Source organism: Thunnus albacares, chromosome 7, assembly GCF_914725855.1.
Source record: "Thunnus albacares chromosome 7, fThuAlb1.1, whole genome shotgun sequence".
NCBI lineage: Eukaryota > Metazoa > Chordata > Actinopteri > Scombriformes > Scombridae > Thunnus > Thunnus albacares.
The window spans coordinates 9,286,335-9,302,516 of NC_058112.1; the positions used below are offsets into that span (position 1 = coordinate 9,286,335).

General features: G+C 40.1%; 1 protein-coding gene across 5 annotated transcripts in view; it reads left to right on the forward strand.

The window, feature by feature from the left end:
• Nucleotides 1–15,449, forward strand: part of cdh13 (cadherin 13, H-cadherin (heart)) — a 356,911-nt gene extending 341,462 nt beyond the window's left edge. For 4 of the 5 annotated variants that reach the window (XM_044356225.1, XM_044356227.1, XM_044356228.1 and 1 more), the window contains one exon: nt 6,212–7,837. In XM_044356225.1, coding sequence (XP_044212160.1) covers nt 6,212–6,219 — 8 coding nt within the window. In that variant the 3' untranslated portion in view covers nt 6,220–7,837. Of the gene's footprint in view, nt 1–6,211; nt 7,838–15,367 lie in introns of those variants that run through there. The other variant, XM_044356226.1, reaches the window with a different exon arrangement.
• The last annotated feature ends 733 nt before the right edge of the window (nt 15,450–16,182 follow it).

Here is a 16,182-nt window from a genome sequence, read left to right on the forward strand (position 1 = left end):
ACATCGTTATTAAACAGCAGTGTCAGGTTAGATATGTCAGCCACTTACCCCTGTTACACTTTACACACTATAAAATGGTCACTAGCAAGCTAACATTAGCTTTGTCAGTTAATTCAGTTTTCAATACATGTAACAGTTACACCTTTTAGTTACTATGTGGAAATAGTTAAGATCCCCTCCAAACATGTAAGACATATAAAAATACTCTGCTTGGAACAATAACATATGTTCTCTATTAAACATTTGCTCGGTATCCCACCATGGGGGTATGACCCTCCTTGCAGTCCTCAGAAGCCCTATACCATTACACCAGCCCTATTGGCTGGCAGTCATGACGACTGCATCCAGAGGAGGGACATCCTCTCCCTACAAAAGGGATGGTGCAGCGTCATCAACTCATTCAAAAACCTCCTCTCGCCTTTCACTCAGAAAGCAGACTACTTACAAGAATATTAGCTTAAATGTCCAAATTGAGCTAACCACTCAATTGCGGGGCACTAATTTTTCTGCATCATGCACAGACTCCGAATTTCTCCGCCATAAGAAATCTGCAGTTTCAAAGAGAAATGATTTAAACTACAGTCTCCCTCAGAGCCCACCTATCAGCGGAAAGGGTGAAGGCTTTTTTGGCATGCCTGGCTCTCTTCCGCAGGGGGAAGTTGTTATCTTTCAGGACATGCCTACGGCTGCTGGGGGCTGATGGCATTGGCTATAGTGGCCATCCCCTTAGGCCACTGATACATAAAGGGTTTTCAATGTTGGGTTGCATCCCCTGGCCTGGACCACTCATGTCACTGACATTGTTATGTGAGGAATTTAGTGGAATGTATGTTAGTGCTCCACCAGTGGAAGCTCCCCGGTCTTTTGACACAAGGGGTTCCAATGGGGTCCGTCCTGACCAGGAAGGTGGTCACAATGGACACATCACTGCAGGGTTGGAGAGCCACCCATGAGGGGCAGGATCGTGAACAGGGTGTGGGCTCCTCACCTTCGTTTCACCCACATAAACTCCCTACATCTCCTGGCAGTGTCCCTGGCAGGAGGCACTTTCTTCCCATTATAAGGGGTATTCATGTGCTTATAAGGTCAGACAATACAACTGTGATGGCATACATCAACAGACAGGGTGGACTGCACTCCCCTCGGTTGCACACACTGGTTCACTGATTTTGTGGAGCAGTGTGCATTATCTGTCACTGAGAGCCACTCACATCCTGGTAGTAAAGACATGGGGGGCGGATTTGCTCTCCAGAGGCAAACCTCTATATGGAGAATTGAGACTCCATCCAGAGGTGACCAGTTAGGTCTGGGCACGCTATGGTCACCCCACCGTGGATCTGTGCACCTCAAGGAAGAACATTCAGTGTCTTGTGTTCTTTTCTCTGAGAGACCAGGATGCACCAATGGAGATAGATGTGCTGGCTCACAAGTGGCCCCAGGTTCTGCTTCATGCATTTCCCCTTCTGGCCCTGATTCCGCCCAAACTGACCATGGTCACACCTGGATGCAGATGGATTTCCACAGAATGTCATCACAACCATTCAGAATGCTAGAGCCTCTTCTACCAGGTTGCTATATGATTGTAAATGGCGTGTGTTTGAGGACTGGTGTTCAAGGTTATAGGAGGTGCCTTTCCAATGCTCTGTGCCTGTGATTCTAAGCTTCCTGCAAGACTTGCTGGATAAGGGCAAAGCCTTCTCCACAGTCAAGATTTACTTGGTGGCTATTGCAGCGTGCAATGTAGGTTTTGATGGTAAGGCTGTGGGGTAACATCCCCTCACCAGCTCTTTTATGAAGGATGTTCGCTGGCTGCAACCAGTGTCCAAACAGCTTGCCCCATCATGGGATTTGTCAAGTATTTTGGATGCACTATGTCACCCCCCTTTGAGCCTTTGGAGCAGGTAGATCTGAAAGTGCTTTCACTTAAGACTGCTCTTTTGTTGGCACTGGCATCGGCTAAGCGGGTCAGTGATATTCACAGGTTTTTAGTGCACCCTGACTGCCTTCAGTTTGCCACAGGAGATACACATGTGGTACTACGACTTAATCCAGCCTTTTTACTGAAAAACCCTGATTTGATGCGTCTCCCTTTTGACCTAGAAACTTAAAGTTTGGTATGGTTTTTCCACAAAAAAAAAGATAATTGCCATTTTAAAATCCTTAAGATGGTTTCTACTACTTCTCCCTCATTAAAATTCCAGACTTTAAGTGCTGGACACAAGATGCCTCCAAAAGATTTTGGGAGGGATAGGCAACAGTAGCAGTATCAAGATGACAGCCGAGGGGGATGTCATATTCAGACGAAAACTCCTGCATCTCAGTAGTTGCCTTTGTTCTCAGAATCTTTGCCCTCATCATGTGCTCTAAATTCAAGCTCTTGCTTCCCCAGAAACACAAGGGGCCCTATTTTAACGATCTAAAGCACACGGTCTGAAGCACATGGCGCAAGTGCATTTAGGATGTGTCCAAATCCACTTTTGCTATTTCAATGGTGGAAAAAATGGTTAATGCATCAGGCACATGGTTCAAAGTGGCTGTCCATAGTCTCCTTATTAATCACAGGTGTGTTTTGGCCGTAACATGCAATAAACCAATCAGAGTGTCATCTCCCATTCCCTTTAAGAGCCAGGTGCTCTTGCACCTTGGCGGATTGTGATTATGATGGCGCATTTGCCAAGTAGTAAGAAGGAGCGCTTCTCTGCAGAGGAAACAGATCTGCTCATGCGCAAAGTGAAAGCGCACGATCCATAACGAGCACACTGCTGCTCCTCAAATCAAATCAGTGGGGTTTTAATTGCTGAAAGTATGGAAACCTGATCACTGTACTCTCAAAAATGTTTAAGAATATTTGTTAAATATTGTTCAAAAATCAAATCATTAATTTTAATCATGTAAAGAATCATCAACACATTTATCAGGACCTGATCAGCTCTCCAAGGTTCTGATCCGGCTGCTGCTGGCAGCAGCTAGAAGCTGTGCAGAATTATTTCCTTCTTTAGGTTAATCATTTTTTCACCTTATTTATTTCCCCGTATTGCTCATGTCCTCATGTATTGATGAAACAGGAAAGTCGACCTATGTTTGATCCGTTGTTGTCCTTCTGTTTAAATATCTACATGTATTGCCACGATTTGGTGAAATAATTAGACAACTTTATCCATCATTACTACGATTAGTTAATTCTGATAAATATTATGATTAAGAATTATGACTGATTTTTTTAAATATGTTAATGTACACAATAATAATCTTTCACATTGTAATCCTTTTATCTGTAATCTATGCATGTCTGTGCGCTGTTGCACATCCGTGTGTGTAACAAGCAGAGTGTATGTTGTGCACCTGCTTATGTAGGCGAATGTTACTGTCTTGATAAAGCACCCTTGAAATAACAGTGAACACTGCGCCACTGACTTAAGACCAGATTTGTTGTTCAATAGTGCAATCGCTCTCTGCTGCCTCAAGATAGCAATGCGCCAACAATGCGCCTGACCACACCTCATTTTAAGACCAACACGCTCGTGGGCACTCTGATGGGTGCAAGTGCATTTGCTATTTAAACAACATGGACATTGATGGGAAACTGACAACTGCGTCGGTCTTAAACTAGCAAAGACACTTGCATTGCACTTGATGCTGCTTTGCACCTGGCGTAATTTTGGTGACTTCATTAGGTTGGTAAGGCTAACAAATCCAGTAGTAGCCCAGGTGGATGACTAGGGTGGAAAAAGAAGGCAACTCCAGCAATACAACCTGTTAGTTTTCTTGCAGCCAGTCATCCACGGGTAGCGTTAATAATAGTCAGTCTTGAAATGCCTTTCAACACTTTTCCCTTTTTCTGTCAATTCCAGTGCTGGAGTTGGCCTTCCATTTGTGTTATTTATTACTTCTCTGCGAAAGCCCACCTTGAAAAAGGCAACGCTATCAAGCTAGCTACATCATCATCCTCATGTGCTCCTCTCTGCTGTCCAAGCTGCTCTGTTCCTTGCATTAAAGTTATAGTATCATTTTGTAAAATCGAAACATTGTTCTGAGCAATTTACATTGTTATTAAATTGTTATTAAATCTTTTTCTTGCTGATCTACTAACCCCTTGACAGAAAAAAGAGAAACCTTGTGAGAAAGAGTAGCTCTGGCCTACGGGGAGGCCCAGGGCAATGATTTTTGGTCCCACCTACTATAAATCAAAATGTAATTTGTTTATTCATCTGCCACTTTCTAAACAAACACATGCAGCTATGGGAGCTATGGCCTTCTGTCCCAGTTATGAAGTCCTAACCAATGAGTGAGCCAGCTAATCCTTTCTCCGCTTAGAAACAACAACAAAAAAATCTGATTGGATAACTATTTTCATGGTTTTAGGATAGTAACCTTTTCATTTCTGAAGCAAACTTGATAGATAGCTAAAATTAGAATTAGCAGAGAATAATTATTAAATGAAAGAGATTAAATAAAATATTTAAAATGCTAATATGTTATGAAGGCCTAGAGATCCCTAAGGTTTCCCCTCTGATTATTATAAAGATTCCAATTAGCACCATATCACCAAACAGCACTCTATCACAGCAGTCTATACAAATTCACAATGACAAACCTGGAAAGGGATTCTCCAATTTTGGGCTCCTTATGAATTTACACACAAAAAGAGGATTAGGTGAGTGGAATGACAAAAAAGCTAGTTTTGACAATTATTTAAAATTTCAGATCATAATGTTATATAATGCTCAATAAAGAGAAGATTTGTGGTGAATTTGTGCCGTGGTGGCGTTTGATAGAGGAGCAAATGGTCTCGACAAACAACGATTGACTGACTTGGATTTATCTCTCCACAGCACACTTATGAAGTAAGTTTGTAGTGAACTGTTCATTTCCTCAGTACAGCACAATTTAAAATTTAGTTAGAGACTTTTTCATGAAATCTGCATTTGGTAGTAATTGCACCTACCTGTATAACTACTATTTTTCAAATAGGCGCCTTTTAATCTAATGTGTTGTTTGACTGCTTGACTTCTGCTCAGTCCTACAGTAGAGTTAAAGGACGTAGCAGAAGCCCCAAGCATCCTAGTCATTCCAGTCATATCAGAAAACAGATAAAACAAGGAGAAGGGAAAAGAGAAAGAGGGGAGAGAACAAGCAAAATTGCGAGCAGGAGTGAGGAGGGTTTCTGTCGAATGCGCAGCCATCTCCAAACATGTCAGAAATAGGGAGCAGACTGGGAGGAGATGGCTGGCAGAGAGGCAATCAATAAACTCTCACATTCCATACTGCAGTGTGTGTGTGTGTGTGTGTGTGTGTGTGTGTGTAGCCTACATGTGAGTCTGCCCGCTGTGTGTATTTATGTGACTGTGTGTATCAAATTTTGAACCAGCTCGTTGTAAGCAATTCTACCAGACTGATGAGACAAACTGTCACATTACCAGAGAACATACCCTACCCTACGCTCTTTTTATAGACTCAATCAAACCTCTTGATCACAGGGGGAAATGCAGCATCAGCCCCAAAATTAACATATGTTCTGTGATGCTTTGAATTTCACAGGTTCTCATAAAGATTATGTTGAGTGAGCCGAACCAGATTCCCCTCTTCGAAGGAAGTGGGGAGTCCAAGCTAATTTGTTGAGCACATGGTCATATTTTCTGTCTCAGAGCTGTCCATCGTACCATAAACTGAACTCATTCTGAAGTAAAAATTTAAGTATTCTACAAGCACATGTCAGTACCCAATTAATCTTCACTGTAGCCACTCCAGAAAGTGTCTCTAATGGCATGATAAATCAAAAGCTTGGTGTACTTATTTGCACTCTCACTTAGAAGAGAGTTGCTCGCTTGTGTTCAACCATATTGATTGGACTGTCCAGGATGTTAAGGAAGGTACAAGCTGACACAGTGTCAGGGTGGACTTTCACATGAATGCCAGTTACATACTGTCTAAATGTGGACTAAGAGTGAACAATTATAACTTCTCTGTCTTGTCCTCACTGAATCTTTAATGACGCGATACCATCATCTGTCCTCTGCAATTGATTGCCATTGATCTGCTTCAGTGATGACCTTGACTTTACAGTATTGCCTATCTTTTCCCCTTTCTTTCCCACACATTTCTCCTCTCCATCTCTTATTATTTTCATTTCCTCCTCTCCTCTCAACCCCCCACCCACTCACCCCTCTTTCTCTCCTGTCTTTTCCTCTGCTTTCATCTCCTCTCCCACCAGGCCTGTAGATTCTGCTGAAACCTCCCGTAGTCCTTTTTGCAACACTGAAAAGCAACGACTTATCTCCCCCACGCAACCCAGGCTTAGGAGAGAAGAAGACGAAAAAGAAGAAGAAGCGAGAAGAAGTCTTCTCACCATGACAAATCAAACACGAAAATACACACAATCCCCCACCGGCACAACTGCTGTATAACACCACTTGGCGTTATTTTTGTTTTTTTGTTTTTTTAATTCACTCACTTATCCTTTTGTCACTCTCATCTCCTTTTCTTCGTCTTTACTTTCGTTGTTGCATCTGTCAGTCTCCTCTCATCTGGTCTCGTCATCTATTGCTGAATCTATGTGACTCTCTTAGACTTTTTGTCTATTGTTCCTCTCCCCACGTTCACCCTCCACACCATCAATTAATTCATTTCTTTGTACAGTTTTCATTGTATTCCATTTTAGCACTGCACCATTACACTGGCAGACAAACATTGGGTGTTAGCAGCGTTCATGGCAACATGCCACATCTGTAGGAGATACTTGAAACACTATGTATATTGATATTGTAACAAAACAAAAGCTATAAATCTATTTCATATTGGACCTCACCTTTAAACCTCTGGTCTTTTCCCAAAGTTCATCTGCCACTTTTCACTCCATCCCCAGCTGTCTTTTTTCCCCCCCTTCCCTCTTTTTCCTCTCATAGCTACCTCTATTCTACTTTTTCTTTTCCCCTCTGCTCCATCCCTCCTTCCTTCACCCTCCCCATGCCAAGACATTGTCCCACTATCTATCTGCCTCTCTTTTCCTGTCCCCATGTTTATCTATCAACCTCTCTCTGTCTCTGGATGGGCCAGGGAACACTGCGAAGGCTGAGCTACTGTCCTGGTCGGGGAAGAGCATTGACTTTTGTGTGTTCCTTTCTTTTCTCGTCACAGACTGTGTTTGATCTTGTTTCTCTCTTTCATTGGAGAGAACAAAGCCTGTTTCTTTGTCTGCCGTGGTTGTGGTCTTTTAGGACAAGGTGGTAGCCATAAGCCTTCAAACTCTCTGGAGTTGTTTCTTCGATTTGCTTGTTTTTATTGCATTAGTTGTCATGGAGTGGAAAACAGTATATCTTTATAGTGACGGTGTAAACCTTAAAAAAAGTACTATTATATAAATATTTTATTTTTTACCATTGTATAAATATACAGTATTGATTAACTTATGTACTTTGATTGCAAGTTCTTTGGTCACCTACACAGTGAGTAAATAAAAAAAGAGGAAACCTTTTTTCTGTGAATTTTAGGCACTATTTCTAATGCTATTGATGTGTTGACTATTTTATTGTAACATCTTTTTTTGTTAAGTTTGTTGTTTGTTTGTTTTTTTTGGTTCAATTTTGTCTCCTGTCAATTCCGCCCTCTCCTATTCTCTCCCCATCTCTGATTACAAGTCACAAGAAGATGTATAAGAAGAAAACAAAAACAGAGGCCATGGTTTTGGTGGATAGTTTCGCTTTTCTCTCTTGCGCTCATCAAAAGAACGTAGCGTGTGTGGGTTCGTGTGGAAGACCACCTTAAAGAAAAAGATGACATTTTGAATGAGTTACGTCTGTCTTTTGCACTAATTTAATAAAGCCGTTACTGAAAATTCCCACAATGCTGTTTTGCAGATCATGTGTTCACTGAAAGGCCATTTGTTGACTAATGACAGCAAGTGTGTTAGCATGCATGGATGACATTTACATTTTGCATTTTAGTCAGTTTCCCCTAATCAGTCATTTTTTAATGAAAAAATCTGGAGGCTGATTATCAGATTGTTTTTTTTATTTATCAGCTAATGATTAGATGTAACATTTATGTAATTTTATTAGGTTGTAATATTTTTATACTGCACTTCATATAGTCATTTAGAGATTAAACAATACCATCAGACTTTTTCTTTGAAATTTTAATTGGTGACACTGAACTTCCTTTTCTTAAAGCTGCTCTAATCTTTTTTTTTTTATAAATCAACAATGGATGAAATGACTATGTATAATGTGAAATGGGTCACTCACAGTGATAAACCCACCAAGAATTGTCATCAGATGATGAAATTCCCCTCATCTCTACAGGGAATTTCAGCATCCTTAAGATCTGTATTGGTTATAGCTTCAGTCAATATGTGTGATATCAATCAGCAACTAGGTTACTATTCAAATAGCTGAATATTTGTTACAGAAAAAAATATAGTTTTCAATGACAAGGGCAATCAGGAACACTTTGCTCTTGAGTATAGACTGAAAGCAATAGTCTGCCCAAACACCTCAGGGTGCTGTTATTGCTCATTGGAATTTTAAAGGTCAGGTACACAAGCCATGTTTACGCATGTTTTTAAAGTAATCAATAAAATCTCAAAACTGACTCTAAAAGCCATTTTTAGCCTCTGTGCAACCATGAAGAGACACTAAAAATGGGCAGATACAGTATGATGAGAAAATTTGGAGAGTGAACCTGTTTGGTAACATTTTGAATATGTTGTAGTGGTGAGGAGTTGTTTTGAGTGACCATGGAGTGAAGAGACTTCGGGGGACATTGCCATCACAGTATATGGTATGTTTCTTTACTGCTAGGCCACTGAGACACCCCAGAAGACATTTTTTTGCACAGCACATTATGATTACCTGAAGTGATGAAAACCTGCTTTTTCTGGATCATGTAGGAATATCTCTCTGAGGGAGAAGATCATGGTGCCCTCACTGGTGGCCCATCTAATGGTTTAGCCTAATTAGCCTACTTGATAGCTGTAAGATGATTCACACTGAATGCCATAAAAGTAACATGATGCTTTCCACCCTGTGCTCTCATCCTGATCACACTTATGTATTTTTGGTAATGACAGCAGTTTCATTGAGTAACATACAAACAAAAAACATACCCAAAGCTCTAAATACTCCACTAATATTTTTCAAGACTTGATGTTTTTGTTTATGATATGATGATTTCTGTCTTTGAGATAAAATTCTTCTGTGTTGTCAGCAGAAAAAACTACTAGCCTTTGCTCCATTTTTGATGGCTGATCAGTTGGGTTGACCCTTCCACCCTTGCAGTTGGACAGCATAGAAAAGCAGCAGCATTGGTCTGCTCAGGCATTATTGTTTTCAACTCTAGGTGGTCAGAGTGTTCATCAAAAATGCAAGAGGTGCCAAATATGAGATGTCCAGGTTGCACAAACTGCACAAAAAATGCTACAAACCCATTGGAACATATTAGAAAAAGGTACTACACTGTTAACTCGTTTGAGGTAATCACCACCTACAGATGACTTGAGCAGTTCTGTTTTGTTCTTCTGTTCCGCTCCTCGATATTGTACAAGTATTGTAGACTATTCTTCAGTCAGGCAGCAGATAAGACAGTGATTGCATGTAGGTATTTCACCATTAAACAGAAATGCAAGCTGGAAAGACCCCCAAGAGCCTAGCCATCCCAACCCTTTCTCCTTCCCAGGTCATCAATTAACACTTTGTCACGCCCGTCAGCATCTGATACTGACACACAAAGTGCCCTTTAGTGTCTGTATGAAATGCACTGGGCTTTCAACTAACTCCAATGTAAACCAATCCAGAGCAATATTAGACACCCAGAGCAACTACTCCAGCCTTCCATTCACGCCAATGTTAACCTGACCACAGTGCTATACAAAGCTATGAGCATCAGTCCAGTGGGCGAACCGGAGGACCCGCCGCCCAAAGTATTTTCCTCATTGTCTATTCCAAATTTAAGGTTTTTTAACCTCTGACTGGTTGCACTTTGAACACTACACAGACAGATACATTTTGATTGCTGCTGTCACTTCACTGTCATCTCACCTTATTTTCAGTAATGTATAGTGCATTTTTTTATGACTGGTATCCACACTGTTATTTGCAATATTTGAAATAATGCACATTGCATTTTATGACCTGCTGCTTGGTCACTTCAGGATTGCTGCTTTTTCACACAATACTGTGCTGTGCAATACTGTAAATGTAACTGTGACTTATACATGTACATGTAACTTATATATAACTTATACTCTTTGTTTGTGAGTTTAACTTTAAAATTTTGATTTAATTTAATTTTTTGCTTGAGAGAGTGGACTAGAAGAATTTCATTTTACAGTGTAACTGCCCGTGTTTACTGTGCACATGATAAACTTCTTGAATCTTGAATCTTAATGTTATCTTTAACATGTCTCAACACAAAACCATGAAAGTGTCCTTGATAACTCAACGATATGATAGGTGATGTCATGACCATCATTTTTTATTTTTTTTCCATTGATTCTGAGAAAGAGGGTTGTTTTTTTGCCAGTTTTGGATAGTGAAAGGCTACATTACTCATGATCCTCAGCCATGTTGCTATGGAGACAAAGACCTTGTTACCTGTTATGAAACCATTATTACTGAATTTATTTCAAACTGATTAAGATGTTTGTGTGCAGCTGGTTCATGGAGACCACCCCCCCCTTCACACACACACACACGCACAAACACACATACACACACACACACACAACATTGGAGTGCTTTAAAGGATGACATGGCTCAGTATTGATTGAATACTGACTTAGGACAGTATTGACTGATAAAAAAAACTTTTTTTCTCAGAATCGAAGGAGAATTATTTAAAACTGATGGTCATAACATTAACTGTATCATATATCATATTGTTGAGTTATCAAGGACACTTTTGTATTTTTGTGTTGAGAAATGTTAAAGATATAATTAAAAGAAAACCTTAACATGGGAATTGGTAGTGAGGAAAATACTTCTGGGCGGTTGGTCCTCCAGTCCGCGCACTGGACTAATGCTCATAGCTTCATATAGCACCACGGTCGGGTTAACATTGGAGTAAATGCATGGCCAGAGCAGTTGCTCTGGGTGTCAAATATTGCTATGGATGAGTTTACATTGGAGTTAGTTGAAAGCCTGGTGTGTCTCATACAGACGCTAAAGGGCACTTTGAGTGTCGGAATAAGACACTGAGGGGCGTGACAAAGCAGTGGTATTTGATGACCTGGGAATGAGAACAGGTTGGCCATCCTGGTAAAATCAGTGAAAGCACACAAGGGGGCTTTCTTAAATAAAGGATCATGCCAGGATCGTTCAACACATTAATCTTGGGTGTGGAAATGAAGTGTGTCCCAGTCGAAGCGATTATGGAGGTCCTCATATAGGTTAAGTTAAGCCAGGGCAGAACATGGAAAAACAGGTGCTGGACATTAAAGACAATAAAATGATTTCTGTCTAGACAGAAGTGTGTGCTGACGCCAGCTTGCATAATTTTGCAGTTACATTAATGGTCATTTTATTTCTGGTTCATACATTATCATTTCAGTGCCACAATAAAACTTGGTTGGATGTAAAAACTTCAAATGAGAAAGTCAATTTCATTTATTCATGACTTCTACTTTCTTAATACTTTTCTTTGACTCTTCAGCAACATAGAGTTACAACACTGTATGTGAAGTCTGGATAGCATTTTGATGTCAGCCTGCTACAGACGTAGCTGTCAACTTGAATTAATGCAATCAGCTTTCATCAAAAACTCCCCACACTTTTCCAAGCTATTTTAATGAGCAGTGAGCCTTAACACCCCTATGTTGTCTTCCTTTGTTATTTGTGCATCATTTCGCAACAGAGATTAATTTATATCTGTTGGAATGCTGTTATTTCGCTCAATTATTCTGGATTCTGTGATCTCTGACTTTGACATGTATAGATGTGAACAATTTGCACTCAAGCTGTCTCAGTTGATTAGTGCTTATTATACTAAAAAGAACCTGCTATTTTCTCTATACTATATTGGATTTGGGTGTGTCAGTCTCATAACAACAGCTAATAGAGGTGTCAAACCATCCTTTTGGATCAAATGCAGCCTTCTCATGGCAGTAAAAGTGGGAGACAATAAGTACAATCAACTCAACAGACATATTCTTAAAATGTATTCATTCTTAGTCTAGTTTTGCTGTAGACAAATAGACTAAAATGGTGGGTGCAAGTTATAGTACATCCATAAAAAATACACAATATCACAGCAGTTTCTAAATCATGTACAGCCTTTAATATTCACCTCCTTTATGGAATATTGCGAGATGCATTGGCACATATTTCCATATGCTCATCAGCTTGTGCTTAACCAATTCATGTGTCATGTCTCATTCTTGTGCTTCATATCAGAAGCTCATGCTTACAAAGCAGCTAAGAGAAATATTCTCTGAGATGCAAGAGATGACAAAGTAGGACAAGGTGAGTACTGAAGGGAAGGACAAACAGGAAGTTTAATGGTTACAGTGGTTACAAAGTTGAAAAACAAACTTTATGAGTTTTTAAATGGCAGAAAAAGATGTTCTGGAGGAAAGGCAGGGTGACTTTTCCTCCGCCTCGTTGTGGTTTCAAAACAAAACCCTCCATTGGCTGAGCATTTTAATTTCACTTCCTAATTAGAGTGGCTGCTTTATAGCTTCACCAGCATGGAAGATTTCCTCCTGACAGCTCCTATAACTTTATTTCTGAAAATGCCAATAGCAACCATAATATCCAATAATAATGATACTAATATCCTCCATCCGCCATCTCCCACTCAGCCATTCAGACTCATTTATTCCCTCCTAGATGATCATTTAGCACCTATTAACAGAAGATCCTCATCTGTAATGATGTCTCAATTATCATTTTCACTGTCATTCTACTTAGGCTTAGCAAGGTTAAGTAACGCCCTGAACCTGTGACAAATTCTGAATGGGCCATTGGCAGATATTGGTGGTAATTACACTAGCAATATATTCAACCAGGCCTAAAGGGTCTCATATTCCCTCTTCTATCTATCAACTGTTATTTTTTCTCACTCATCATTCTGATATTGTAGCATCACTCACCTCAACCTGCTGGCCATGCCACCCTGATTCTTAGCAGCAGTCAGTGTTCCCCCATCACCGATGCTACAAGTTCAGAACTTTGCTCTCAAACTGTCATTGCTATGGATGTGTCTCAGCAGGGATGATACAGCATCCCACATAGCCATCCACAACTATCTCCTTAAATGTGCACTGTAAAAAAATGTTGACAGACAAATACATTTACAAAATAGTAACCACGGTATACCATTTTACCATAAATTGTGATTGAGACAGTTGACATTTTTGTTTTTTTGTAGAGTGTCTCAACAGCTATATTTGATGGATTGCCATGAAATGAAATATGGTTCAGACATTTATGTTGCCCTCAGGATGTTTCAAATTAACTTCTTCAGTTACTTTTTTTTTTAGCACCATAGTCAGGTCAAAATTTTGGTTAGTCCAGTTTAACCAAATAATTGCAGAACTAATAACATTCCTAATCAGCCACAGCTGTAGTTTAGCATAGTGATAATTAGCAAATGTTATCATGCCAATATGCTAACCTAAGATGGTGATCATGGTTAACACTACCTAAACATAAGCATGTTAGCATTGTCATTGTTCTGGCTCCACTAGTCATTTAGTTGGAAACACTGGGCCTCATGCATGAATTGTGCGTATGCACAGATTTGATCTTAAATTGAGTGTGCAAACAATTTAAGATCAAAATTTAAGGGTGCCCTGGACCACACATAAGCCAATACACACAAAAGCCAACTTGTGTTTTGTGCCATGAAATATGGATAATGATGATGGAAAAGCATGTCATGAAAACAAGGACGAAAAATATTCTGCAATTATTTATTCATTCAATAGTGTTAAATGTTTACACTTATTAAAGATGATTAGGTCCAGCCTAAATAACAACAAAAAATAGACCAATATGCCCACACGCACACACACACTCACCCACACACCCCTATCCAATCATTAGTTATGACAGCACACGTCATTAATTAGGATTTGCTATATAAAGTAGTATGAAGTGGTGCCCAACTGACTCTGCAATAGCTTATTTGCTACTGCTTGAAGTGTTGACCGACCAAACCTTGAGAAGAGAGCATGTATTTAAAGATCGAGCAGATTTGTTTGCTGAGCGTGACGAGTGGCTCATAAGCCCTTTTCCATTACCGAGGCAGATTCTTCTAAACCTGTGAGCTGTTCTGGAGCCTCAACTAAGATGAGTGACAAAAAAATCTAATCCCACTCCACCTCATCTGCAAGTACTCGCTTCTATCAGTTTCCTGGATACTGGGACCTTCCAGAGAGAGATCGGTGACAGGTCTGGCATTTCCCAGTCCACTGTTACTCGTGCGCTCCAAAGTTTTTCAGGGAATCATCCAGTTAACTCCATAGTACATTAGGTTTCCATATATCATTGCCCAACAGACCCAGATAAAAGGGAATTTTTATGCCATTGCTGGCTTGCTATTGGAACGATCATCTGTATTCGTGTGTATCACTATCCCCAAATCTGTTCCCCTCCCTCAGTAGAAAACAATTTCAATTCAATCAATGTCCAAATAATATGTGATGCACAGAATAACATCTCAAATGCAGTAGCCCGCTGGCTGGGGGGAGCATACGACTCTTTCGTGCTGCACAACAGTTCGGTGGGTATGTGCTTGGATCAAGGTGCTGCTAGAGACAGGTGGCTTATTGGTAAGTGTGATAATATGATAGAATTGTCATAAGTCTGCATTTTTACTATTCAACATAAATCCAACTTTTAATTTAGGTGATCAGGGCAATCCACTACTACCGTGGCTTATGACACCACTTACCAACCCTCAGACCCAGCAGAAGATGGCCAATAACCAGGGACTGACACACACTCGCTCAGTGGTGGAGCACACCACCGGTATACTGAAAGGCCGGTGGCTATGCCTAGACACAGCAGGTGTGCAAAATAACCATGGCCTGCTGTGTTCTACACAATATTGCAATGCAACATGGTGTGCCCCTACCCCACCCACCACAACCTGAAGACATGGGGGTAGATGGTTTTGTGGGACCTGACCAGAGACATAGTGTTGAAACCCAACAGTGACTCATTTTACTTTTTTAACATGTAAGCAGATCACTTTTGTTACATTGCGAAATGACCTATACTCAAGGCAGAAAATTGTAATGACATTTATTTGATAAATGTTTTTTATTTCTTGTTTTTTAAAGATTATTTATTTATTTGAGAGTGTCATTAATATGTGAAAAACTAGAAGAGATATGCAGAAGAGTCTCTAATATCTTCTCTTGATTTTGTAGGACCGACTCCGAGATGATCTCTGCTCGGATGGATCGTCTTGATGGTCCAGGCGCATTCTGGGAAGTGGATGGCGCTCCAGAGCCAGATGCATCTGTATAATAAAATAAAGACCATTAATACATATGCTTTGTTTCATTTATTCATATACCACTTATTTAAAATGGGCATGTAGCTTAAAACAAAAATGGGCATGGTAGGCTATAGATTAGGTAAAATTCAAGGAATCAAATGAAGCAATCAACTTAATTAAATTCCCTTTGGAGATTAAAAAATTGGATTGATGCTTACCATTGTCTTCAGCTACTTGATCTTGTTGTATGCTGCTGATGTTTCCTGGCTGTGGCAGGTGACTATCCAGTGGAATATCAGACTTCACCCCCAACAAAGAAACCTCTTCAGTGATGGCTTCGATGTGCTCATCCATGTCTGTTGTCTTGACAGTTTCCTGCCCCCCTCCCAAAACTGGTACGTCTGGAAGCATTTTTTGGCGTCTTTTCAAATATAGCATTCATTGCACTGGTGATCTTTTGCCATGCTTTGCACCTTTCTGGACCGGTGACCCCACTGCTCACACTTGAAAATACGATTTTTTTTTTAATGAAACTTCATTGAGTAGAGTTTCTATCTCTGCAGAAGAAAAGTTTTTTTTTTTCTTTTTACTGCCCTTAGGTGGCATTTTCCTTTCCTTTTTTTCTTTCTTCTTTTGTCTGAGTTTAACATTACTTGTCAAATTACTTTGGTTTGATGGTTTGCACACAGCACCTAGGTCTGCTGCCCTTATTTAGGTTTATTGGTGCGTTTCCCTATGCTAATT